Genomic DNA, 26,209 nt, shown 5'->3' with positions numbered 1-26,209 from the left:
CAAGCAAAGGTACCTTTTGCATCTGGGTTTGCAGAGAAGGTGGCGATGGGTGGCCGCCCACGGGTCTGGCCCTGTGGAGCTGCAGCGGCTGTGCTGGTGTTTGCCGTCCGGGGTGGGTGGGTACTGGGGAACGCCACGGTGCGACCCTCAGGCTTCTGGCCGTACTGCACAGGCTGGAACAACCTAGACACCCAGGGCCAGCCAAGACGCAGGTCAGAACACAGAGAGCACAGGCTTCCCGGCTCCAGGAGCATGGGCCAGGGGGGCAAGGAGGGCTGGTGACAAGCTGCCCTTGAAATTGGTACGTGGCCTCTGACTCTTGGTGACAGTGGGACAAACGTGATCTAGATTGTTTAAACACACACTAGTGTGGATCAGGAAAGGTCTCACACACACACCACCCAGGGCACTTAGGTGGCAGCAGAGACAAGAGCCACTGTGAGGAGACACAGCACCCAGGGCAGAAGGCAGGACCACAACACGCGGCACAGGCGTGGGGAAGCTGCCTCACCTTTCTGCTAGGCACGTAAGGGACAGGCAGGCAGCGGCCTCAGCCTTTCAGCCAGAGGAGCCTGGCCCAGCGCAGGCACTGCCCAGGACCAGCAGCTGTGGTCAGCCATGAAGCCGAGTGTGGGAGCAGTGGCAGGAGGTCCCTTCGCTCCTCGACTCCTGCCATTCGGAGCCTGCTCATTCCTGGCGGCTGGAGTTAGCACTGCCCACTGCCTCACCTGTCTGGTCCCTCCTGCCTCACGACACCGCCAAGACCCCACTCCACACCATCAAAGCATTCCTGGAGGAACCACCCATGTGGTGCGGCAGACCCACTGTCCAGCCCACCCTGCCTGCGAGTCCACTCCACACCCTGCTGGCTCAGATGTCTGGTCTGGACGACCAGCTGCCACCACATCAGGCCCAGACTTAATTCAGCCCTGCTGTCCCCTTAGCCCCAAGGCCTGTCTGTGCAATGACCCCCATACACGGGCTGGTGTAGGGTGGAGAGCAGTCACTGTGCTGCCAAGGGGCCCACGTGGCCATGCTCATCAAAGCCAGGACGTCTGGAAAGCTCCCAGGAAGAGCAGGTAGCCAAAGTAGGTTATCAGCCTTTGTTTTCACAAGTGAGAGCCCATAGCCAGCTAGGGGCCAACCTGCAGCCACACCCTGGAGCAGGATGTGGGGCAGGATGAGGCCTGTGCTCCTCCCAGCCCACCTCCGCGTACCTGCTGGCCTTCAGTTTCACTGCCACTGGCCGGGCAGACGGGGGTGGCGAGGTGAAGGCTTCCTCCATCAGCTTCCGGGTCACCTTGTTCTTAGACAGCAATTCTGCCTCATGGCGAGTGATTTTATTCTCTAACCCAATGAGATCAAATATAGATAGATCGGCTTCCTAGGTAGAAAAAGCAAACAAAACAAAACAAAAACCATACCTCACCAGGCAGCAGGGGGAGCACCTGACCCAGCATCAGGCCTGCTCTTGGGAGCCCACCAGCAGGTGCTGCAGGGGGGTCCTCCACTGCTGTGCAGCTGGGCGGGCTGCACACCTGGGGCCGATGCCTCCTTCACAAAGGACGGGGATGGAGCGGGAGTGGAGCAGGGCAGAGTCGGACGTGGTCTGCACAGGTGGAAGCAGGACAAGGCCCAGCGCCAAGCCCGTGCCTGTGCCTCGGGCAGGTGGGCAGGGGCACGCACACTGCCTCCCTGTCCCCCACCCCCCCCCCCGTGCCTCTCTACTTGTGGCCACGAGAGCAATCACACACAACCACGGGTACAGCGACTGCCCAGACAGGGTGCTGCTGAGGGCGTGACAGAAGGCCCTCCCGCCCACTGCTGGGGAGGAAGGCGGCCCAGCAGGGGGCACCGTCAGCGGCTTCTCCAAGAGTCGAGTGCTGGGTGACATGAGACCTGGCGACTCCACCTTCAGCGTACCCCAGAAAGAACTGAAATCTACGTGTGTACGACACTTCATAGGAATGTTCCCAGGGGCATTGATCGTAATAGCCGAAGAGGAAAACACTAAAATGTGCACCAACTGATGAACCCAGACACTGCATCTGGGCGGTTCCTGCCAGCGGGTGTCACGCAGCCTCAAATCAGCGTGATATCTGACACCACCTCCAGTGGCTCGAACCTCGAACATGCACTATGTGAAAGAAGTCAGATACAAAAGGCCACACAGCCAGGTGCAGCAGCAGCCTGCAATCCCAGCCACCCAGGAGGCTGAGGCAGGAGAGCTGCGAGTGCCAAGCCAGCCTCAGCAACTCAGCAAGCCCCTCTCAGAATCAGAAATGAGAAAGGGCTGCGGATGCAGCTCAGTGGTGGCGCCCCCTTGTGTCTAATCCCTGGTACTGCAAAAACACAAAAGACCAAAGGACACCTACAACTCCACTTATGCAGAACGTCAGGACAGGCAAACACAGAGGGAGGAAGTCAGACTGGCAGGGCACAGGGCCTGTGGGCCTGTGTGGCACTGTATCTTCTGTGTGCCTGGCGAAGACCAAGCAGTGACTCGGCTTTCTGAACCCTCCACTTACCTTCCAAACGCCTCTCTCCAGTGCCTCTAGAATCAGAGAGGCCGACCGGCACTGTAGAGAGCCTGCCACGTAGGAGGAGTCCGGGAGCCGGGGCTCAATCAGCCCAGGGTGGTTGCAGATGCGCTGCAGCCGCATCAAGATGCTCAGGACGTTGACGAAGTGCCCGCTCTTCAGAGCTTCCTGAGTCCTGCTCGGGGACAGTGCGGTTTAGCCTGATGGCAAACGTGTGCTCTCCACTCAGACTCCTCACCAGCGGCTCTGCTGGTGCCAGGACACAGTAACTGGCACTTGTGCCCCAGGTGGGGTCAGACATCCATCAGCTCCAGCGCTCAAGTCCAGATCCCCACACATCTGTGTTCACCTGCTGATACATTCACATCTCCATTCAAAAGACGCCTTGGCGAAGAGTCAGGGACAGGGGCCAGCTGTGGACCAGCACGTGGGAAGAGGACCTTTACCAACATGTTCAACTGCAACTGTGATGCGTTCCTGAAGGTGGAGGCACCTCAGATGCCTTGTGAAGGCCAGAGGGCTCACGAAGCCAGGAGCAGGGGTGCAGGTGCCCAACCCTGACTGTGGGGAAGGAGGGCCAAGAGGCCAGGCCCTGCTGCAGGAGGCAGGAGACCCAGGGGTCACCAGAGCCAAGTCTGTGAGGAAACAGGAGCTGCAGCAGCGTGGAACAGACCTCCAGGGCCAGGAGGCCGCGGCCGGCTGGCAGCCCCAGGGCACCACTCCAAACAGTGCCACCCAAAGGAGGAAGGCCCTGGAGAGACTGAGCGCGGGAGGAAGCAGAGCCCAGTGTGGAGCATGCCAACTCCAGGCACCCGAGGAGAGCAGCAGAGCTGGCAGCAGCGGCAGGTGCAGAGAGCAGAGAGCTGGGTGAGCAGAGGGACACCCCCACGCCCGGCCAGCAAGCAGAGAAGAGAGGGAGGGACAGGCGAGGAGCCACGCATCACCCCACACTTGTCTGTCGGTAGCCAACAGAACAAGACACAGGACGACAGAAGATCGACACTTCCAGAGAAGACAGGGGACCCAGTACAGGGACTAAGACAGTATGGTGGCTCCTTTGGGAACCAGGAGTGCAGGGTGCAGTCTGGGTGTTGAGGTGCTGAGTGGAGGGCTGCCTGGGACAGGGCTCCCGGCTCTCAGCCGCAGCCCGACTGTTCCTGGTGACGGGCACAGTGGCATGGAAGCCTGTGTTGACCCACTTTGTGAACAAGGGGCCGCCCTAGGTTCCTCATGGCCACTGTGCAACAGTGGACCCAGTGAAGCAAGCTCTGCTTTCGCCCTGGGGGCCCAGCGCCGCAGACCCTCACGCCTCCACGACAGACGCGACTCCCAAGCAGAGTCCAACACGGTGGGCACAACCAGGGAAGAGCCCCGAGCCCACACAGCAAGGCTTTCCACGCGGGGCTGGGCTGGGCAGAAGGAAAACCTCGTGCCAAGAATCCCTGTGCTGGCACCTGTCTCAAGAAGAGCTGCCTCCCTGCTGCTCGGTCCACTCCTCCACAGCTGGCAGAGGGCAACGCCAGCCACACAGATGGCAGAGCTCAATTCCTCTGTCCAGTTTCCACAAGGTTCCCAGGGGCTGGTCAGCGACACGTCTAGAGGGGCTCACTGCTCCTCTCCCCACTGAATGGGCACAGGTACCGAGCAGCTTGCAGGCCAGTCATCCTGCACACTGGCTCAGTCCTCAGCTCCTAGCAGGCCTTCCGTCGTGCTCCAGAAATGACCCAACCATTTCTTGGAGGCATACAGGATGCCACGCACCGCTGAGAACTGCAGACACTAGAACACTACCCTCGGGACCCAGGGACACTGCTGCACACCAGTAGCAGAGCAGCAGGAGCGGAGGGGCCGCAGGGCCCACAGCCAAACATCGGCACCAGGCCTCGCGCCCACTGCCTCCCTGCATCCCGAGCTACCCAGCCACAGCCAAGACCAGGGCCACACGAAGGCCTGTACCTTCCCACCTCTGCCACGGAACCCCCTGAGGGTCCTGACTGTTCTCCCGCATAGAGCCAGGAGAGGGCCCCTGACAGAAGCGGACAGGTCCAGAGGCAGCACTGGAGACTGTTGCAGTTCTCAGCTGCCTCGGAGTAAACAGCAGGGAGAAAACACTATGTAACAGACCCCAAGTCCTTCCCAGCCAGGCATGGTGGCCACGTCTGCCATACCAGAAACTCCAGAGGCTGAAGCAGGTTCAACACCAAAAAAGAAAATCTTTGGAATCTAGTTTCCATGTTTCTTGTGTTTGCTCTCCTTAAACAGGAAAACACCAAGCCCAACCGAAAGAACCCAGCACTCAGGAGAGGCCACAAAGTCCACAGCAGTCCACTCTGAGAAGACATGCAGGCATGGTCTCACTCACCACCTCTCCCTGGCTGGGGGCGGAGAGGAGGCTGGACAGAGCCCAGGCATGATGTGATCTGTTGTGGCCACAGATGTCCGTCCACAACAGGCGTACTATGTCCACTGACCTGCTCCCCACACACAGCAAGCTGCCCCAGGTCCCAGTTCCCTAGCGGCTGGCGCAAGGGCGAGTTGTCAATGTGTCGCCTGAGCCAGCCAGCACTGCAGACCCTGGGCACCCCAGGCGGCCCCAGCAGGAGCTGCAGTGGACACCATGCCACACATGTGGCGACTGAGTGGCAAAGGGAGAGGACCAGACCGAGCCCAAGAGAAACAAGTAGGGGCGTCTGTGAGGCCACTCCAGGACCCAGACTTATAGACAGGAGCACCTACTGAGATCCCTGGAGCCAACGCAGGGACAGGGCACAGCACTCACCCAGGCTGCAGGATGACATCCTCGTACAGGGCCTTCTGCCGACTGGACAAACGGCACTTGAGGACATGCTCATACTTTCTTGTCAGCTGCTTCTCCACATCTCTTTTAGTCCTCCTCAAAATAAATGGCTGTGTCACCTGGAAGAAAACAACAGCTGCGTTTCTCCCGAGATGTGCCACATCGTGTCTCCGGCAGGGCACCTCCGTTACATGCAAACCAGACGTACCCGGTGCAGTCTTATGACCACCTTGTGGTAGTAGTCCTGGTTCTCGTCACTGGGGGCTTTCAAGGGGAAGCTCAGGTAAGGCCTGGATATCCCAGGGATGAGAAAGTGCACCATGGTCCAGAGTTCCAGGAAGGTGTTGTGCAGTGGGGCGTCAATCAGAAGCAGACGCTGCTGGCTGCAAACAACACAAGGCCATGCTGGAGGACCACAGGCCAGGCCACCAGGCAGCTGAACGAAACCCTGCCTCAATACCGAAGGGGCTGGGGCACGCTCAGTGCACTCAGTGCTCGCCAGCCAGCACGGCCAGCTAGGAGAATGTAGCACTGAAGGCTGGCAAACAGGAGGTGGCTCATGGCCGTCCTCTCTGGCGGCCTCTGAGAAGGGGCACAGAGCACATGCGTCCTGAGAGGGCTGACTAATAGCTGCAGGGCCTCCCTAGCCCCCAGGCCCTGATAAAGGTGCAGAGCAACTTCCTGGATTGAAAGGCAGCTCCCTGGGTTCTTCCAAGGATTCACAGGTAACAAGGATAGCAACAAAGCCCTGGGGACAGAGGACAGCACCCAGCCCTTGAGCGGCGCAGACCTCTGCAGGGAGAAAACAGCTTCCCAGTGCCGCTCGGTCATGCCCTTCACACGCTGCATCTCGTCGATGACAAGGCACTTCCAGCGCACTCGCGAGAAGGCGGTGTAGCCCCTGAAGAACTGCTTGTAGGAGGTGATGCAGATGTGGAAGCTGTTGGGCTCGGCCCACTCCTGCAGCAGAGAGAAGCCACCTTCCACCTGGCCTGCGCCCTGCCCCTTCATCACTGCCAGAGCTCCCTGCGGTGCCTGGCAACCTGCTGCTATACCAAACTGGCTACGCTGGCCCACTGCCTGTGCCTCCAAGCCAATGCCCTTCTGTTGACAGACCACAAGGGCCTGGGAGGCAGTGACAACTACCATGTGAAAATACAGAGATCAGTCGGCTCAGGGGCGCACACCTGCAATCCCAGCGGCTCGGGAGGCTGAGGCAGGAGGATGACGAGTTCAAAGCCAGTCTCAGCAACTTAGCAAGGCCCTAACAACTCAGAGAGACCCTGTCTCAAGTGAAATATAAAAGAGGCTGGGGATATAGGATGTGGCTCAGTGGTTAAGCAACCCTGGGTTCAAGCCCTGGTACCGAGAAAAAAAAAAAAAAAAAAAAAAAAAAAAAAAGCCCAAGAGAAGATTGCTAAAGGAGACCCTGAGAGGGACAGCTTCTGGAGTGGACAATCTAGACAGGTGAAAACATGTGCACAGAAATGCAGACATCTGCGGGCAGCTGACTACTTTTAAAGGCAAGTTACTAAGTGGGTGTAGAGCTCTGGTTTGAATATGGTCCCCTCCAAAATGCCTAATGAGCTGAATGCTTGCTGTGCAGTACCAGAGGCAAGGCCTTCTCTGCCCTCGCAGGTGGGTGGGAGACCCTGACCAAGGCCACAGGGAGCCAGCTGAGGCTTCCACCTGCCCCACACGCAGACACAGCAGTGAGGTGCCACTTGGCAGCCGATGCCAGGCCTGCACGGGACACAAAACCTGCTGATGGCCTGGCCTCAGACTCCTGATCACCAAGAACGAAGGCCTGTGTTTGTGCGTGACAAGTATGCGATCTCTGGCACAGACTGAGAGGCAGTAGGCTGGCACTCGCTCCTCCATGCCTGCTGCTCCAGTCCCTCCAGCGAGCCAGAACTCAAGACACAGTGAAACCTGCGGGCAGTGCCCACTGGCTGAGCCCAGCACCAGAGTCTGCAGGGGGACAAGAGGAAGCTCCTCTTCGAGTCATGAATATTCCTGGGAATGCTGCCATGGAGACCACCTGTGCACCTGTAGTTTACAACTCAGGGGTGCGTCACAACCTCTCACCCATGCTGATGGAAACCAGCATGGTCCTGAGGAAGAGAGCACCACAGCCCTGGAAGGAAACCTGGTGCTCCCCATGATGGGGTGGGCTGAGGGGCTCACTACCCCAACAACCTGCAGGCCTGGCAGCTCAGAATCAGTGACACTCAACATCCGTTAAGGAGCATATCTTCACATTCTACGAAAATTATGCTGGTTCTATGTTCAGTTTCACTTGGGGCGTACAGAAACAGAGATGGGTGGGGTACCTGTCTCCTGCTCTTGAGCTCCCTGTGGCTGCCAACACAGGACAGGGAGATGGGTGGCGTACCTGTCTCCTGGCCTTGAGCTCCCTGTGGCTGCCGACGTAGGACAGGGTTTTGAGCCCAGGACACCAGCGCTTCAGCTCAAGTTCCCACTTGAGTATGTTGCAACTTCTCACGACAACAAGATGGGGCCCCCAGTTACCTGCAAAAGAAAAAAGACAGGAATCACTTTAAAACAACACACCCAGTCTGGACGCTTAAAAAGCAGGTGTCAAATGGACCAGTGTGGATGGACACCAACCACAAAGGGAAGCCACACCCAGACTGTGCAGGCCTGTCCTGCGGTGCTGTTGCAGGTGGCAGGCCCCCGAGGAGCACCGCTGAAGGTCTGGTAGCAAGAACCAGGGCTGGTGCAGATCACATGAACCCCACTGCAAGCCTGGGAAGAGCTGCCCCTGCGAACCACAGACAGGAGAAAGGAGCAGGCTGCGTCCTCCCCAGAGCAGGCATCCGGCAGCACAGGCCCATGCTCCTCACTGACACTGATCCCTGGCCACAGCATACCCAAGCCACCCAAAGCAGGTAGTGGGAAAACTCAGGACTTTAAAGCTACTCAGAGTAACACAGACAAAGCAAATTTCAACTTCTGTACTGTAACTGAAACACATATCAAGTTAAAAAACAGAATGGCAGACTTTAAAAATATGTATGTCTACGGCCAGGGACGCATGGAACACTGTTACCGGTCATGTGGAAGGATCATGCCAGGGACAAATGGGCCCGAGCAGAGGCAGGAGCTGCATGCAGAACAGAGCACGGCCCTTCCTGCAAAGGCTCCTAGGGCCAGTATGCCCCAGCACCAGGCAGGACACCTGGCCTGTGGCCACCATGCTGCTCCCGGGAGGAAAACATGGCTAAGCCTACACGCGTCAATGTGCCTGCCAAGGGGGCTGCGGGACAGGACGCTTGCCACTCTGCCCATGGTCACCATCGGGAGGGGATACTTCCTCTCCTTCAGAAGGAGAAAGGAAACCCCAAGCACGTGGTGGTGCTGAGCCTGTGACCAACCCTGTGGCTGATCAGCATTCCTAACGGCACTGCTCTGGATGCTTCTTGCTATCCAGGGAGCAGGAGCCAAGAGACACCAACGTGGACGCTGTGAGGTGAATGCAACATGCCCAACCCCAGAGAGAAACGCTTGGTCGACGCCAGCGCAAGCGGCCCAGGCTCGTGCTCCTCCTCCCAGCACCTGCAGACCTGCATCCTCCTGGCAGCCGCCACCTCTCAGCTGAGTGAGCCCTGCCCCTTCCGGCCTTTGCAGCCACCAGCAGAGCAGGCGGGAGTCCCCCTCCCCCACATGGGGGCCTGCGCTGCACTGACCTAGCACGAGGCCACACTGACCCTTCCGCCTGCCCACCTGTGACCTCTAGTCTCTACCACGGTGGTCACCCACCACCCCAGGCTCCAGAGACTGCAGAAGTAAACGTGAGCACCCTGAGCACAAGCCACCTGCGCCCCGCCTCTCCTTCCCACTCAGGACGCGCACTCCATGTACAGACCACGCCACAGGCACCATCTGCTCAGCTGTCACTTGGGAGCCCTCCTGGCCATCAGATTGAGGGCCACAGCATCACAGCACTGGTGTTCCAGTCACACAAAGCACCAGAGCTGAAATACACCTTGGCCATGCCTGTGCCCAGAGAGGACGTCCGCAACTCAGGGAAAAGGTGGCACAGGGCAGAGCTGCTGAGGCTCAGGCACCTGGGGTTTGCAGCACAGCCCCTGGAGAGAGGGACTGCTGTCCTTATGTGTCCTTCACCTGACAAAACAACAAGGCTGGAGCCTTTCCAATCTTGAATTAGGTGTACAAAAGAATTTATTTTAGAGAGTAACATTTAAATGTAAACTACTGGGTCAAAATAGAGAAAATAATGAAAGAAAATAAGAAACCCAGAAGTTGAAGCACTTTTATGTACTTAAAAACTGATTGTGAGCCAAGTGTGGTGCAGGCCTGTGATTCTAGCTATCAGGAGGCAGAGGCAGGAGGATGGCAACTTCCAGGCCAGCCTGGCACCTAAGCAAGACCCATTGCAAAACACAAAATGAAAAAGATCGGGCTGCTGCTCGGTGGTAGAGTACCCTGGTCCAGTCCCAGTGCCAGGGAGATCAGGACAAGCCAAGGCCCTTCCTACAGTTAGGCTCGGCCAACATGCCTGACCAACAGAAATGGCGGGCACTCACCTTCGTTGCAAGCGAGATGAGCAAAGAAAGCGATGACCTGCACCGCCTTGCCCAGTCCAGCCTCGTCTGCCAGGATGCCGTTGAGGTTCTTGCGGTACAGCTTGGCCAGCCAGTCCAGCCCGATCTTCTGATAATCCCGCAGAGCACCATAGAGCAAGGAGGGCGCGCTGAACTTCACCTGTGGCAATGACAGCAGAGGGCGCTTGCCGATGAGGAACGTCAGCAGACCTTCCTCACGTTGAGATCAAAGCAGTCACGACCCACCCGGGAGCACGGCAGGACTGCCGCTCCCACCACACGGGTGGCTGAGGCGGAGCAGGTCTGCAGCCACTTGCCCAGCGCCTCACCGTGGTGGTGACCCGGGCACTGCCCTTGGGCAGCACCGCCTCAGCCACTGCGGTGACTTCTGCGATGTCCTTGGTGTTGGGCTTCCCGGCGGTCGCTCTCTCTGCAGCTTTAAACTGGTCCATGATGAAGAGCGAGTCTATGAGGACCGAGTCCCGCCGGCTCTCCCTGTCGCTGGAGCCACCTTCTGCATCTGGAACAAGAAGACACGGCGCTGGGGGCGAGACTGAGTCTATGAGCCTACACGCTGGAAAGAAGACAGAAAAGAGGAGGAGCACTTGAAGCAGAAGCAAGCGGCCGCCTTCTCGTCTGTGCCCCACCGGTGCTCTGCCGAGTCGTCTGGCCGGCAGTGCGCAGCGCTGTGCAGCACCACGTTCAGGACCCCTGAGGAGTTCAAGAGCATGTCTGGCCCACGCTGCCGGGCACTTGGCAGTGGGCTCTGTATCAACGGGCAGCGAGCGTCACGGGGAGGCTTATGGCACCAGTGCCAAGAAAGGAGAAGCCAGGATGTCACCCCATCTGGAGAGAGGAAGCGGCCAGTTCCCCACCCCAAGCCCTGAGGTCCTCCAGGGCCTGAGCTCCTCAGGGACCTTTTGGCACCTGCCCTGGCCTCTCAGGGCCCCACCCCTGCCCACACGTCTGTATCTAAGAGGAAGGAGAACAGGACAGACAGGCAGAGATTTGTGGTGTATTCTGGGTATGCGTCTGGAATATCCATTAATGAAAAGTGAAACTGCTTGACACGTTAAGCTAACACAGAACAGCTTGGAGAAATAGGATAAAAACCTAGATCCATAAAACAACGACCCCTTATCAACTACAGGGAACAACCCACCCCTTTATAACTAGTTCATAAGTTAACAAGTAAAAAGCACAGAATTGAAAGCTGATTCAATAAAAGGTGACCCAGTAAATGTGCTTAACTAAAGGAGAGGCAAAACGAGGCTTTGTGCCAGCCTCCAGCTTCCAGCCGGGCTCCTCGCCACAGCCACACCTACCCTCCTCTCCGCTCGTCTCCTCGCGCTCGGGCTCAGGCTGGGGCCACTGGAAGTTTGGCAGAAAGGCGCCTTCATACAATTTCATCAGATCCATCAGGGGCAACTCAGCTGGAAAAATCACAGGAAGAAGAAGGAACAACAACTTGCTTCTGGTGAGCCCCACAGGAAGGAGGCACACACCTTCCCTGCTTCAGAAGGTGCCTGGCCTGGTGGCAGAGGCTGCATCTCTTACCTGACATGCCTGGGACCACAAGTGTGTCTGATTTCTAAGTTTTTCAGATTTTGAAAGAATCTGCATAGACTCTACTACTTGAGCATTCCTGAATCAGAAAATCTGAAACCCCAAATGCTCCAAAATCCAAAATATTTTAAGCATCATTTTCTTGGTGCTTAAAAAAATTTGTATTTCAAAGTATTTCAGATTTGGGGTTTTTAGATTAGGGATATCCAAAACTTGCAATTTCTAAAAGCACATTTATTGTTTTCCTAAAAACTAAGAGGGTTGTCATTACTGATACAAGGTTTAAAGATTTTCTTCATAAAGCAGAATGAGAATCTTTGAACTAAAATGAGAAAACAATTTTCATTCATGAAAGAGCCAAAACTGTTTTTCTGAAATCATCTAATAAATGTATGGTAATACCCATAAATGAAAATGTGGCTAGGCATGGTGGTGCACACCGGTAATCCCAGCTAGACAGGAGGCTGAGGCAGAGGATTACACACTGAGACCAGCCCTGCAACTCGACCAACCCTGCCGTGAAACTTAAAAAGGGCTGGGGTGTAGCTCAGAGGTAGAGCACTCGCCTAGTGTGTGCGAGGTCCTAAGTTCAGTACCTGCAGAAGGAAAATAATGGATACCATGGGTGGAAAATAGCAGATGATTAAGATACACTAAAATGATAAGTGTCAAATAAAAATGTAACAGAAAAAAAGTTCAACATGTATGGCCAAAGGCCAAAGCTTCCTCACGCTCACCCTAACCACCTGAAAAAATCTACCACACTCAAAGCCCAAGGGCCACTGGTGAAGAACTTGAAGACGTTTCACACAAAACAGAGACAACAGGGCGGGCTTGGAGGCACCTCTAGAAACCAGAAGGGCACGGCAAGCCGTCCACATCAGCGACCACTTCAAAACCACACCACTGCCAAAACACACCAATGGACCCCAAGCCTGCTGGGACGGAGAGCCCAGCCTCACTTTCCTGGAAACCAGTGTAAGAGGCTGAAGAGTGTCAAAGTCTAATGCCTCGAGATCATCTCATGCTTCCCACAGAAGGACTGCAGGTCTGCCCCAGGTGCATGTTCACAGGGCCACACACTGCCATCTAGGTGAGGGGACAATGACACTCGGGGCAGGCCACCTCTGCACATGGATGGCTGTGGAGTCAAGTCAGCACAGCAGGCCACACCAAGTGCCCGGGACCCGCTGCAGCTCTGCCCAGCATGCTCCGCCTGAAGGAGCAGAGATGAGAAGCTAACAGAGCCCCTCTCTGGAGGAACCTTGTTATTGGTTCCCAAATCACAAAGCACTAGGAAATGACCTGCCACCAGAAGAAACCAGGACTCTAACGACAGTAGAACTAGGCCCCCAAAAAATCCACAAGTGGACTCGCCAGGCGCAGGCCAGTGAAGGTGTGAACAAAGCTGGGGGCCAGGGCTCAGTGGCAGGCACTGGCCAGCATGCACTCAGTGGCCCTGAGTCCACCCTGCACCCCCAAGAAAAAACGGCACCTGCAAACATGCTAACAGGAATGTAAGACGCACTGGACAGGCTGACCACTGACGAGGAAGAGCTGAGAGCAGCTCACGAAACAGAAAACATGAAGTGAAAACTGCCAGGAAGGGGCAGAAACGTGCCCACTGCCACGACAGGAGCTGGCTCCGCCTGCAGGGCAAGGGGACACGCAGCAGAAAGCAGCTGGTCAGCCTGCGTGCTGATGAGGGGCATGTGGACACGGGGGGCTGGTCCCGAGAAGCCCCTACTAAGTGCAGACGGTAGGAGTGGTGTTGCTCCACCACCAATCCCAGCACAGTTAGCGCAGCAATGACAATGAACCAAACCCTGTGCTGCCTGGAAATCAGACACGTCTGAGTCACAGGGCAATTAAAAAAATACACAGGGAAATCAGAAATGCTTCAAACTGAATCAGAAGACAAGAAGGAGATCTTGTACTGCTGATGTCAAGGAGGTAATAAAAATGGACAAGCTCATCCACCTTGAGAAGTCAGAAGATTACAAGGGTAAACCCCAGAGCAGGAGAGCTGGGGGCGGTGGTGTGCACTCGCACTCCCAGGCACTTAGGAGGCGGCGGAGGAAGATCCCGAGTCCCAGGCCGGCCAGGAGGCTAGAAAAGTGAGGCAAAGGAGGGCTGAGGAGCAGCTCAGTGGAGGAGCATCCTGGGTTCACTAAAAAAAGTCAAAGAAACACTAAGAGCAGAAAATGGCAAAACAGAAAAGGAGACACAGGCTCAAGGTAAAAAGGATGAGGACATGGACAAACCTGGGTAGAGTGCTCAAGGAAACAGAGAGGGCATGAACTGGGGAGGGCCGTCAGGACACACAGCAAGGGAGACACACCCAGCAAAGTTCACTTAGACCAAGCTGACAAACGCCCGGACGGCGTGGCTCTCAGGTACCAAGCAGAAGGAAAGAGCCCTGTGCTGCTCCCCAACCAGTCATGCCGGCACAGCCCCCACATCCTGTCCCAGGTCAGAGCGACCTGAGGCTGCAGCCCACGGCCAGCCTGGGCCACACTGCACAGCGGCACCAGGGCACTGACCAAAGCCTGAGCAGGCAAGTCAAGCAGCAGACACAAGGGGCTTCAGAGTGTGGCTACACCTGAATGCAGCCCGCTGCAAGTGACCCCAGGTAGAACCCAGGCCACCACCCTGGTGCCAGAAGCACAGGCCCAGGCAGGGCAGGAACACTGGCTGAAGGACCAAGTGCACGTACCTGGAGAGGCCCTGCCTCAGCCCACAGGGGGCCCAAGGGGGCCCAGAAACCCCACCACCATGCCTCCCCACAGCGGTAACAAAGACCAGAGCGCACGCCAGGCCAGGTCCCACACACACTAGCCGCAGAGCAAGGGAGACGTCAGAGAGCAAGGCAGCCTGACCACCGCCTCAGGTGGCAGCACACACAGATCTGCCAGCAGATAGAACTCTGCCCCTCTGCTCTGCAGAGACCAAGTTGCTGGGCACGAGATCAAGTGCAATCCCAGGACCCAGGAGGCCGGGGCAGGGGGACCACAGCGGGTTCCGGGCCAGCCTGGCACCCGAGCAGCACTCTGTCCCTGAATAACATAGAAAAGGCTGGGTGGGGTGCGTGGCGCTCAGTGACAGAGCACCTGGACTCAACCCCCAGTACAAAAATAGGTAAATCAGAAGTAGTGCTCAGAACACACAGCGAACACGCCCAAGTCAGTAAGAAGAGAAAACCCAACACTAAAACGGGGCCAAGACAAACAGGCGGAACCACAGGAAGGACGCCCTCACTAGCCATCAAAGGATGCTGCTCAAAACCTCCGGGGAAACCTCCGAGGCCGTCCGCGCAGCGTCCTGGGTGTGGAGCAGCAGCAGGTGGAGCTACACAGACCTCACCCTGCGGACATGCAGGGCACCTGCAGATGAGGTCCCGTGTCCAATGGCACACCTGAGGAGCTGAGTGGGAAGGCCGACCGCAACCCACAGCCCAGGGCCGCAGAGGGGGAGGTGGGGAGGGCAGCGTCTGCTGCGGGAACCAGTGCTGCTCCTTGTGAACTGGGAGGTGCCCTGGCACCCTGGCACTGGGTGCTGCCCCCCTGTGTCTGACGTGTTGTTTTTAAACATACTTGTGCCGGGCTGGGAACACGGATCAGTGGTGAAGCACTTACCTTCCAGGTACGAAGCCCTGGGTTCAATTTCCAGCACCACAAAAAGAATTAGCCCCTTTTCAGAAGAGGCCTGCTCCTCTGCAGACAGCCTCCCCTCTAATGTCTAAGAAGGCAACTGTAAGTAGGACAAGGACAGCCCACCTTCCTTGGCCAAGTTGGATAGCTCCGTGTGGTGGTCCACAAGCCCCTCGTGTGCTTCCTCCTCTTCAATAGTCTCCTCTTCATCTTCCACTGAAATGGGCATCACCAAAGGTCAGGGGCAGGCTGGACTCTTGGGGAGTACCTGATATCCCTCACTGAACTGCCAGCCTTGCTACTAAAGAAACCGCGAGTGGACGCAGGAGCGGCCTGGCCAGCCCTAGAGCACGCTCTACCCTCCTCTCAGGCGGCAGCCAGGCCTGCTTCCTCACACAGGGAGTGCCATCGACTTCCCACTGACTGCCAGCCCACTGCAGAGATCCACAGGCATGCAGCCAGCACCGAGCTCTGGGACCCGTCTCCAGGAGGAGGGCCACACCCAGCCTGTACCTTCCTAGTTCTCCTGCGCCCTGACGCCACCAGCTCAGACCAGCTCTACCCTCAGACTCCACCCCAAGCCAGCACCTCTCTTATTCTGGCAGATGAGAGCCAGCAACATCCCAGCAGCAAAGCCCTCCACCAAGGGACCCCACTCCACCTGGGCCTGACCAGGGAGCTGCACCCTCCCTCCCCCAGCAGTCTCCCAGAAGGCTCCTCCAGGGGGCGCTCATGCACATCCTGCCTCTTTCCTATGAGCAAAATGCACAATCTGCCATCTCTCCCTGTCCAGTCACCTCTGTTCCCAACCATCCATCAAGGCTGCCCTCAGCAAAGAGCTACAGGAGCTGCCCACCTAGTGAACAGCTGGAGAGGCCTGGCCCTAGGACAGGGAGTGGGATGGAAAGGCTCACTGATGGGGAGCAGGGACTGAGAACACTCCTGAGCGGTCAGCACTGGGCATGCACCTAGCCCCCAGCTCATCCAAGCCACTGTCACCTGCTTCTGTCATTTGCAGCAGAACGTGATCCTAACTCACAGTTGCTGTGTCATCAATATGGCCAAACTCTCCCTGCTGATTCCAAAAAGGAATCCATACACACCAAAGCATCAAACTTCAAAATCTGGAGATGCTCACACACCAATCAGCCCACACTGCCACTGAAGCCACAGGCTCACCTAGCACAGCACCATCACAAGCTCAGACAGGCTTCTTCAAACACCCCATTCCTGCCTGCTCCTGCCCTGTCTGCAGGACCTGCAAACAGGTCAGAGGCGGATGCCCCAGGCTGCCCAGCTGGCTCACACCTGGTGGCTACAGCTGTCTCACGCTGCATCGGGAGCTGACATCTGAAGGCTACAGGAGTGCCTCCAACGGGCTGGACCTGGCAGCTGTACCATCGGACTGAAGGCAGCGAGCGCACCCGACCGCACCCGGCATGTCAACCCCGGCACACCAGGGTCCCTCCAAGACAGGCACTCAGATTATGCCATCTGAGCAAGTGGCCCCAGGTCCCTCCCAGTGCACAAGGGTCGCCAAACCTCACACAGTCAGACATCACAACTGTGGGCTCCAGAACACACTCCTGCACACCAGGAGGCGCCTGGACTTCCCACCAGTCCACAGGTGGGGCAGCACCGAGGGCCAGGGACGGACCTTCGTCGTCAGTCAAGGAGGTGCTGGCTTTCCTTTTCCTTCCAGGTGTTCCCGAGTCCTGAAACAGAACACATCACAAACCTGGGGCTCCAGACCACAGAGGGGAAGCAGGCGGACGCAAGGTGCGGGTGCAGTTCCCACCAGCTGCTCCAGCTGTGTCTCCCAAATGGCCAAGTGAACTCCTGAGTTGGGAGGTAGGGCTACAAGTGCCAGTTCCTTTCCAAAACAGGCTGATTTTTAGAATCCAGGGAATAATGTTCTTGACCCATAAATTCTTCCCAATGGAAACACTAGAACACGGCTTTCGCTTGACTTCGCTTTCATTCCTTCGTACTCAGTGCAGTAACAAACCTGAACCTACCAGAAAATGTTCAGGCAATGTGTCACATCCCTTAGGTCTTGATTCCTTCCCTGAGGAGAAAAGAGGCGTGGTTAGCTTCCGCCAAAGCTGTGGAGAGACCAGCTCCTCACTTAGCCAGGGCAGCTCTGCTGTGTGAGCTCTGCTCCTCCTTTTTGTGACCCCCAGATAGACCCTCAGAGGTCTGTGACTTTGGCATTGGTCACCTCTGGGACTCAGCTTCCTCCCTAGTAAAGAGAAGCACGTGCCCACCCCCAGGGTCCGCCAAGTGCCAAAGGAGACGGTGAATGCAGCCTGCACCAGGTTCTGTCATGTGCCAAGCTGCCCAGTACTTGGGGCAGTTATTGCAGAAATGTCTGCAGGAAAGACAATGCAGAATCACAGCCTGGCTCGATGAGTCCACAATAGGGACTGACCACAGCAACAGGTGTGGGACCTTGGTTTTGAGTGTCTGGAGCCAACCAACCTGGGGGTACAAGCTCACATTACCACGTCTTCAAAGAACTGGCTACACAAAGAACAATGTAACAATCAGGAAGACCAGACCTGCAGAAGTGGTCCCAGCCAACCCTGGCAGCCTTGCGGGAGGCCACGACCCCCCAAAGCTGCCTGGCAGACAGGGGATGAGACTGACACACAGCAGGAGAAGCACACCGGGCTCCCCTAGTACCGGGGTGAACCGGGCACACATGCTGGGCAAGCCACTGCCCACCAGCTGCCACCAGCTCCACTCGAGCCCAGGAAGACTGCTCCGGAGCACCGTACCTCTCCTGGAAATCTTCTGCAGGCTTAAGGCCTTCTTCCTCCTTTCTTCTAATTCTACTCGCAGTTTTATTTCCACGACCTAAATACAAGGAAATAAGCAAGCCAGTTATTAAGGATATGGCTTATAGAAGTTCTATACATATAAAATATGAAAAACTTACACACATAAACAAAAGCACTTATCCAATCTCATTTCACGTTACTTTATAAAAAAGTCAGTTTGATGCTTTTCCAGTTTTTGTATCTAGCTCTATCCTGCCCAAATTCTACTGGGTGGTAAGAGAAAACATCCTCGGGGAGAGGAGTGCATGTAAGCAGCCATTCTGGAGGCAAGCTGCCTCCAGTGGCACATGCAACTACCAGGAGGACCCCTGGATGCTCTCAGCCAGCCCTGGGTTCCTGGGTCGAGACCAACACGGAAGCAGGAAGGGGTCCACTAGGCCCAACGGGCCAACCACAGCATGAGGGCCATGGGCCTGGGGCTCAGACCCTTCAACTCCAGGCACACCAGGGTCCCAGCACGTGCCTGTCCGATGTTGGACCAGAAGTACTCGATCTCCCGCGCAGCCGAAGCAGCGATGCGCCGCAGCCTGTCCTGCTCTTCCTTCTTCCCTCTTTGCTCCTGGAGCTTCTTTTCCTCGTGATGGCGTGCCACAGTCCTTACGAGCTGGCAAATAAAGGTTTGAGAGCTTTACTTCTGCTCACGTCATGCTAGGAACAAAGGAATATTTACATTTTTAAGAAAACCTGCTAAGACACATCTACACTTCCAGGGTTCAGTGAGAGACACTGGTATAAGCAAAACCCCATCAATTCTGCCTGGCTTCCCTGGGAAGTGCTGTTTTGCTGAATATACGTGGCTTCCTCCCACAGGGGACGGCTGTGCTGTGGTCCTCCTTCCTTCTGCACAGGATCCATGCCTTCCCTCACCACACGCAAGGCAGAAGCACACTTTTCTTTGGTTTTTGGTACTAGGGATTGAACCCAGGAGTCACATGCCCAGCCCTTTTTACTTTTTGAGACTTGCTAAGTTGCTGAGGCTGGCCTGGGGCTTGCCACCCCACCTTCACCCACAGACCCTGAGGACCATGGGCATGGCCACAGTGCCTGGTAATCACTCCTGATGGGCTGTAGAGCACCTTCCGGCAGGAATGCACCAGTCACTGCCAGGTCAGGGCTGCCATGCTGCAAGGTCCAGCTGAGCTCCAGAAGTTGCTGCCCCACCAGCTGCACCCCCGGGCAGTGAGGGGAAACAAGGGGTGCACGCTCAAGGCACCGGCATCCACACGCTGTCCAGCCAACACCCATCCCCACACCCACATGTCCAGTCCCTCACCCATGCAGGACCATTTTCCACACAAACAAACAGTACTCACAGGACATCTGGGCTTTTTCTGAAACACCCATGGATCAGACTTAAGGCCCTTTATTCTCAGAGCCCCACTGTCCCCTCTGGTAGCAGCCCTGCCCTACTAACCCAGACGGGACATGCACAGAGCAGGGGGCAAAGATCAAGCTCTCAGTAGGGGAGGGCAAGAGGGCCACATCCAGCTGAGAAGAGAGTGATCCACGACGACACAGGACAGCAGGCCCAGCTGTGCACACCATGAGGACAGCCCAAGTGTCCCAGAGAGCGGTCACCTGCTCCACTCTTCCACACCCAGCAGCCACACCTCCAGAGTCTCCCAAGAACTGACAGGCTGTTGGGCAAACTAGAGAGGACACTGGACCAAAAGGCCAGGCAGTGTCACGCAGGGGCAGGGTAGGTTTGGAGGCCGAGAAGTACCTGGCCACCCATCAACCAAGGCCTGCCACTCTGGGCTCTCAGCCCCTCTGCTCCCTAATCAGCCCTGGGCATCAGTAGGATCTGAGGTGCTGAAGGCACCCTAATTCCAATTACCAGGCAAAGCCAGAAGAAAAGAAACCTGAGCCCCACACCAGAACTGTGGCAGAACTGTGCCTGTCTGACAGCCCTGTGGAAGCTGAGGGTGCCATCCCAGTTACCCTGCCACAAGAACAAAGGACTTCTCCCAGACAGGGTGAGCAAGAGCCTTCAGAGAGCTGGTCCAAGGCAGCCCCTGGACTGCAGGTCTGTGAATTCCAGCTACCGGCAACAGACCCACCTTCTTGGCAGCAGCCAACTTCCACCTCCGCTCCTGGGCAAAGTCTGTAGCCATCCATTGCATCTCTTCCAAGAGATAGTCCCAGTGAGATTTGGGGCGTGGGGCCTCCTGCAGTTTCGGCAGCCGTCTCAGGGACCACAAGCCTTCTTTCCTTAAATCTGCTATTCGCTGATGGATATGGTTTTCCTGTAAGGGGTATAGTACAGGGGAAGTAAGGGGTGGGCATGTAATTATTAAATGTGTTCCATTAACTCAGACCCCAAATACTTGAAACCCTACTATGTGAAAGGCTCAGATACTTAAGGGACAGAAGCTCCAGGAGGCTTGAGTCTAAGATGGGCCTTGGACACAGATCACAGTAGCTCCAGGAGAGCGCAGAGCCTCAGTAGGCTGGTGCGCAGTCCCACATCTCTAAGCAGCACTAACCCTGGGAGGGAATAGAGCCCAGGGCTGGAGTGCTGCCTGCTGCGCCAGACCTGGGTTCCATCCCAGCTGCAAAAAGCCCCCACGAAAGACTCAGTGCTCATACTAATGTGTTAACGAGGAAAACGTTATGGCCCCTGGAACTTGCTTCAGTAGTCAGGAACGGGGAGAAGCCTTGGAGCAAGACTGGCCTATGGATCACCACTGAAGGGTGAGGTAGTGGGGATTGCTGAGCTCAGGTCACCCTGTCTACTACGATGCACACTTCGTTTACTTCCCTAGTGAGGCTGAACAGGCGCACAGTCGTCCAATGAGGATAGGTACCAGGGCTAGGGTGTGGCTCGGGGGTGCAGTGCTTGCGTTAGCACTGTGCAAGGACCAGATGCAATTTCCAGCACCAAAAATTAAAACAAGAAAAGGAACGATAACTAGGATTGGGGGTATTGCCAGCAGTAGGTTGTGTTGTGCTCAGCATGTGTGAAGCCCCACGCCCTGGATTCAATCCTCAGCATAGTCAAAAGAAAGACAGAAAAATCCAGTGCTAAGTGCTGGACAGTGCTGCTTGAGGACAGGCTGCAGACCAGGACTGCAGGACCTGGTCAGTCCCTGGCTGAGGTTGAGGCTGCGGCCCTGCACTCACCCTCAGCCATGGCTATCAGCCAAGCAGCCAGGGGCTATTGCTGCATCACAAGGAACAGGATCCTCTGTGAGCCTGCCTCCACCAGAAGTCACCCCACTTGGCTCTCACCCTGGTTTCTAAAGACCACAGCCACGAGCCACTGTCCTTACCACCACATGCTTAGCTTTAACTACCACATCCTTAAAAATGAAAACCAAGTATGAGCCTCAAGCCACAGTACAGGCAGGGCCCGGTGGCCATCCTGTGGTCCAGCTGCTCTCCAGGCTGTGGTGGGAAGATCACTGGAGCCCAGAAGTCAGGTCAGCCTGGGCCTCAGGGAGGAAAGTGCAGACAAGCCAGCATGCAAGCAGGAATTGTGCCTCATCCTGCCTGACCACTCACCAGGGTGATCTGCTCTGCCAGCTTGTCCTGCGCACTGTCCTGAGATGCGGCTGCATTCTGAGCAGGGCTCTGTGGTTTGGGGGGCGCAGATGCCACAGCCCCTGGAGAGCGGGATGTAACTGGAGACAGTGCCTTGCTGCTTGCTGAGGAGGGTCTGCTCACTGGCGAGGACCGTGCAGGCGAGGGCCCTGGGCCTGCACCACTCACCGGTGCCAGCGAAGAGGAAGAAGTGGGCAGAGACCGCTGACAGGGCTGGGACGCATCCAGGGGGGGCCTGGTCGAAGCCACTGTCTAGCAAGCAGAGGACAAGGAAGGCAGGGTCAAGACAAGGCCTCCAGACAGGCCAGAACCCCACGCCAGAGCCCAGGCCAGCAGAGGCCAGCACATAGCTTGTCATAAGCCACAGTCCTGCCAGATGGGGCACACGCTCCAGTGCCGCCTCAAGGACCTGCAGAGCGCCTCCTGAGCAGCCTCCAGCACCTTCAGGCTCACAGAGCTTTCCACGCTGCTATTTACTTCTGCCTCTTCCAGATCTTTTGCCTCTACTTTGTAATTATTTTTAAGACTTCTAACTGTGCAGGCTTTTCCCTCATTACAAAATGCCACATCTCACCTCACACCATTTTCCTTCTGAAGGGCAATGCTAATGCCACGTGCAACTCTGGCAGAAACACTGCTGCACTGCCCAGAGGCTGCACTGACCCCAGGAGCCCTGCCAAGGGGGAGGTGCCCAAGAAAAGGACCGAGGATAGGTGGACAGGAAGGCTGCACAGTCAGGATGAGGAGGGACAGCTCCCCAGAACAAGTAATGGCCCTTGCAATATGGACCCAAGTGACTCCCCAGCCCCGGGTGGGAAGCCACAGCTTCACTACATGCTTGGGGAAATAGAGCTTTACTGGGACGCAGCCACATCAGTGCACCCTTAAGCCGCCTGTGGCAGTGTCTGCACTTCAGCAGCAGAGCTGATTGACTGGCAGGGACTAAACCGCCAATAAAGCCAAGACACCAACCAGCTGGCCCTTTAAAAGCAAGCTGGCCAATGCCAGCCCACCCACTAGCCGTGGGTTTCTGCAGAGCTTCTTAAGGAACTGAGCCCTTCAACCACACACGCAGTGAGATGGCCCTAAGAAAGCCACGTGCTGCTCTCAGCCACGGTGTGGTTCCAGGAGAGAAGGAATCCTTTCCACGGAAATCTCAAGAAAGCGACAGTCTGGCAGAGCTCAGCTGTGCTGGGGAAAGGTCCACACAGCTACGCCCGCCACAGCCCCCGCAGCCCAGTCACTCAGCCCCTCCACCAGTGAAAGGGCTGACAAACTGCTTCACAGGGCCACAAGGTGGAGAAAACAAACTCATGCCAATGCTGTCCCTGTCACAGGGCCTGCCACCCTGCCTCAGAGGGACATGCAAGTGGGGGCTGTCGCTCAATGTGGTTCCACTCTATTACCACGTCCTGAAGGCTCTGGCACAGACCATGAAGAACTGGACCTCCAAGCCCTGGAAACGCCCTGGCTAACGAGGAGGGCAGAAACGGAGGTCCTCCTCAGCAGGTTCCTTTGCCCCCTGGTGCCAACAAAGAGACAGACGAAGCTGGGGCTGCCACACTGAGAGCGCACCCTTGGAACCAGAGCTGGGCACCTGAAACACCCCAGGTACACCCCTACTGGGACCCGTCAGGGAGGAGGAGAGGCACGTGGAGCCAGGCAGGCAGTGACAGCCACACACGCCTGTGGAGTACGGCCCTCAGAGCAGGGAAGCCGCCCAGGAAGGAGGCACGAGCTTGCCCTCAAATGGGGTTGGTCAGCCACATAACCTGGGGCCACCCCAGATCTCCAAGAAAGACCTGAGAGTCCAAGGGCAGATCAAGGACAACAGACACATACCCTTGGGGTCAACAGGTGGAAGCCTCCTATACTGAGTCTGTCAATAACAGTAGCTTTACGTCATTTTAATAATGATCATCCTTATAGAGCCTAATAAAACCATGTTGTAACTACTGAATTAACCCACTGTGACAAGAGGGACAGTAGAGCTGCTACCCAAACTGCACAAATGTAGGTATGCACCACCCTGTCAAGCACAAACTCAAGCCAATGCTACCAATGTGGCTTCTCTTCTTCCACCCCAACCAACAAAACTGCACATGTCCACAGACTACCTGCGGCTGGGACGGAAGCTGAGTAGTCTGCATCTGTGCCTTTCCAGGCATCGGAACATGGAGGGCTGGCTGGGAGGGCTGTGGAGGAGGAACTGGGGGCTGGCTGGGCTGTGGGGCAGGGACAGAGATGCTGAGCTGCTGAGTCTTCGGCGGGCCCTGGGGCTGTGTCTGAGCCTCCAGCACCTGCGGCTGCTGAGAGAACTGCAGCGTGGAGGGTAGGGCAGAGGCAGGGACGCTGGCTGGGGGCAGCCTGGCAGGCAGCTGTGGCGGCGGGGTGTGCAAGCTGGCAGCATTCTGCACAGGAGGCCCGGTTGAGGGGTCGTACTGCTGCTGGTTCTGCTTCTGTCCGGTGAGCTGTGCGGCCTGGGGGGTGGGAGGCATCCCTCCTGCAAAACAGAAAGACCCACGAACTGATTTCAGAGCCTTCGCCTCCAACCAGCAAGTCGCAGCCAAGTGCCTCGATGGGCCTGAGGCTCCCTTGAAACTGCCACACACAAGCAGGACACGTGCACAGAGGGAAAGCAAGGTGCTCAGCCTCTGCAAGTTAACAGCCAGCCACCGCCACTCAGGTGACCACAGGCACCCTGCCACACAGGCCAGCGGGAGTGAGCACCGAGGAGCACAGCCTCGGGGAGGGGCAAGGCTCCCGCCTCAGACCCTCTGCTGGACACTTCCTCACCTCACAGCCCAGTGGGGCTGGCCTCAGGCAGTGCACGCCCCCTGAACTAGGAGGACAGGTCTCCCACCATCTTACCTTGGACAGTTGGCATTAGCTGCTGCAGAGGGACACCTGCATTCACCCCTGGGTGCTGGAAAACCACCCCTTGATGGCCCACTTCAAGTCGAGGTCTCTTGGACTGCTCTAGAATAATTTTCAAGAAAGGTGCCATTTCATATAAGGATAAAACCAGAGAAGTACCAGAAAAAAACATATGCAAGTTCTAAACGATCTTCCAAACAGGGAGCCTTTCTACGCCACTGGGGTCAGGCTGATAAGCACGGCTGACTTTCATCAAGAACTCACCGATCAAGAGAAAGCTTATGAAAAGGCAAAAGCCAAGCAGCGCTGGGCCACGAGGCTGTGCGGGACGGATGGGCCTGCATGGCATGACAGGTCAAGCACGGACAGGCAGAGCCGCAGCATAAAGCACAGTGCTGGCACCCAAGGACACTGGGCAGCCCCACTCAAGCCAGAGGAGCCCATGCCCAAGAGAGGAGCAGCGTGGCCCAGGTAGCCACAGACTCGGACTGACGCTGAGCCCCTGCCCAGTCTCACACACTGTGAGACGTGCCCAGGAGGAAGGGCATGGCCACAGCATGCAGTGCTGCATGGCCACCAGGAGCTGCAGATATGTGACTGGCAGTGATGGCCAGTGGGGTCAGTCATCTTCACAGGACATGGTGTGCACACAAGCACACCTGAAGGTTTCCAGAAAGACACATGTGCAGATGGTGCTCAGGTGCACAGAGGCATGCCTGCGAGAGCCCACAGAGCAATGGCAGCCACACCATAGTGGGCAGGATGACCACAGGGCCCCAGCCACACCCACCAAAACTCAGTCGTCCACAGTATGAAAAATGACAACCTCTGCCAAGTGCAGTGGTGCACACCTGCAATCCCAGCAGCACAGGAGACTGAGGTAGGGAGGATCATAAGTATAAGGCCAGCCTCAGCTAAATGCAAGGTCCTAAACAATTCAGAGGAGACCGTGCCTCAAAATAAAAAATAAAAAGGGCTGGGAAGGTGCCTCAGGGTTCAGTGCCCCTGGGTTCAATTCCCAGGACCCCAGAAGAAAAAGACACCCTCAAAAGCAGAGGGCACCACGTTCAGCTGTGTGCTGACCTGACCGTCCGAAGCTTCCACCGTGCACTGTCATGAGGCTATCTTGTTACACCGAGGAATGACTTCAAAAGCAGAGACACTCGCTTGAGGAGTGAGTGCTGCCCAGCCACATGGCCTGGGCCAGGACGTACCTGTGGGTGGCATTGCTGGCTGCCTCTTGAAGGGGTCCACCTCCATTGCCCCACCTGCTCCAGCACCCAAGCTCCCGGCCAGGGCCTGCTGCTGAAAGACACAGGACAGTGGGACTCTGGACAACTGTGAACTAGAACTGCCACAGCAGCCCCAACACTGCTCACTGCTTTCCAACAAGAGGGTCCTCTGCCCAGTGTCCTCAGACACACATCGGGAACACACACCTATGTATGTGGTAAGCATCTCAAGGTCCTGACTTACCTCTGGAGAAAAAAGGATCTGTACGAGATACGCCATTCTGGTTTTAAATGACATTTCAAATCACACCTATCCAGTCCTCTGGAGACTAACTGGCATTGCCTGTCAGACCACAACAGCAGGCCAACCTGGGAACTTTGGTGTCAGCCATACTGCTGGCCCGACTCCCGTCAGACACTTGACAGTGAGAGGGGAGGGTGGGCAGTCTCCCTGATGGAGAACCACAAGACCGGGCAACCACCAGCTACCTTAGATCTTCAAGGAGAAGTTTCAAACAGTGCACACCTGCTCAGTAGGAACCTGAGTGTGTGTGTGTGTGTGGTTTACATGT

General features: G+C 56.6%; 1 protein-coding gene across 1 annotated transcript in view; it reads right to left on the bottom strand.

Annotated features, from left to right (window-relative positions):
* EP400 (E1A binding protein p400) overlaps window positions 1–26,209 on the bottom strand; it is a 94,955-nt gene that overhangs the window by 45,473 nt on the left and 23,273 nt on the right. The window contains exons 5-24 of the mRNA XM_079151611.1: window positions 25,620–25,710; window positions 24,400–24,507; window positions 23,646–24,031; window positions 21,490–21,780; window positions 20,046–20,231; window positions 18,449–18,589; window positions 17,923–18,001; window positions 17,161–17,210; window positions 16,800–16,857; window positions 15,269–15,358; window positions 11,252–11,359; window positions 10,256–10,446; window positions 9,909–10,086; window positions 7,733–7,869; window positions 6,128–6,297; window positions 5,546–5,720; window positions 5,320–5,456; window positions 2,529–2,715; window positions 1,218–1,384; window positions 14–183 (exon numbers count right to left, since the gene is read on the bottom strand). Of these exons, the coding sequence (XP_079007737.1) occupies window positions 14–183; window positions 1,218–1,384; window positions 2,529–2,715; window positions 5,320–5,456; window positions 5,546–5,720; window positions 6,128–6,297; window positions 7,733–7,869; window positions 9,909–10,086; window positions 10,256–10,446; window positions 11,252–11,359; window positions 15,269–15,358; window positions 16,800–16,857; window positions 17,161–17,210; window positions 17,923–18,001; window positions 18,449–18,589; window positions 20,046–20,231; window positions 21,490–21,780; window positions 23,646–24,031; window positions 24,400–24,507; window positions 25,620–25,710 (3,100 nt within the window). The remainder of the gene's footprint in view (window positions 1–13; window positions 184–1,217; window positions 1,385–2,528; window positions 2,716–5,319; window positions 5,457–5,545; window positions 5,721–6,127; window positions 6,298–7,732; window positions 7,870–9,908; window positions 10,087–10,255; window positions 10,447–11,251; window positions 11,360–15,268; window positions 15,359–16,799; window positions 16,858–17,160; window positions 17,211–17,922; window positions 18,002–18,448; window positions 18,590–20,045; window positions 20,232–21,489; window positions 21,781–23,645; window positions 24,032–24,399; window positions 24,508–25,619; window positions 25,711–26,209) is intronic.

The sequence above is a fragment of the Sciurus vulgaris genome (genome assembly GCF_902686455.1).
Source record: "Sciurus vulgaris genome assembly, chromosome: 8".
In the NCBI taxonomy this organism is placed as follows: domain Eukaryota; kingdom Metazoa; phylum Chordata; class Mammalia; order Rodentia; family Sciuridae; genus Sciurus; species Sciurus vulgaris.
This window is presented reverse-complemented; position numbering and strand designations above follow the sequence as displayed.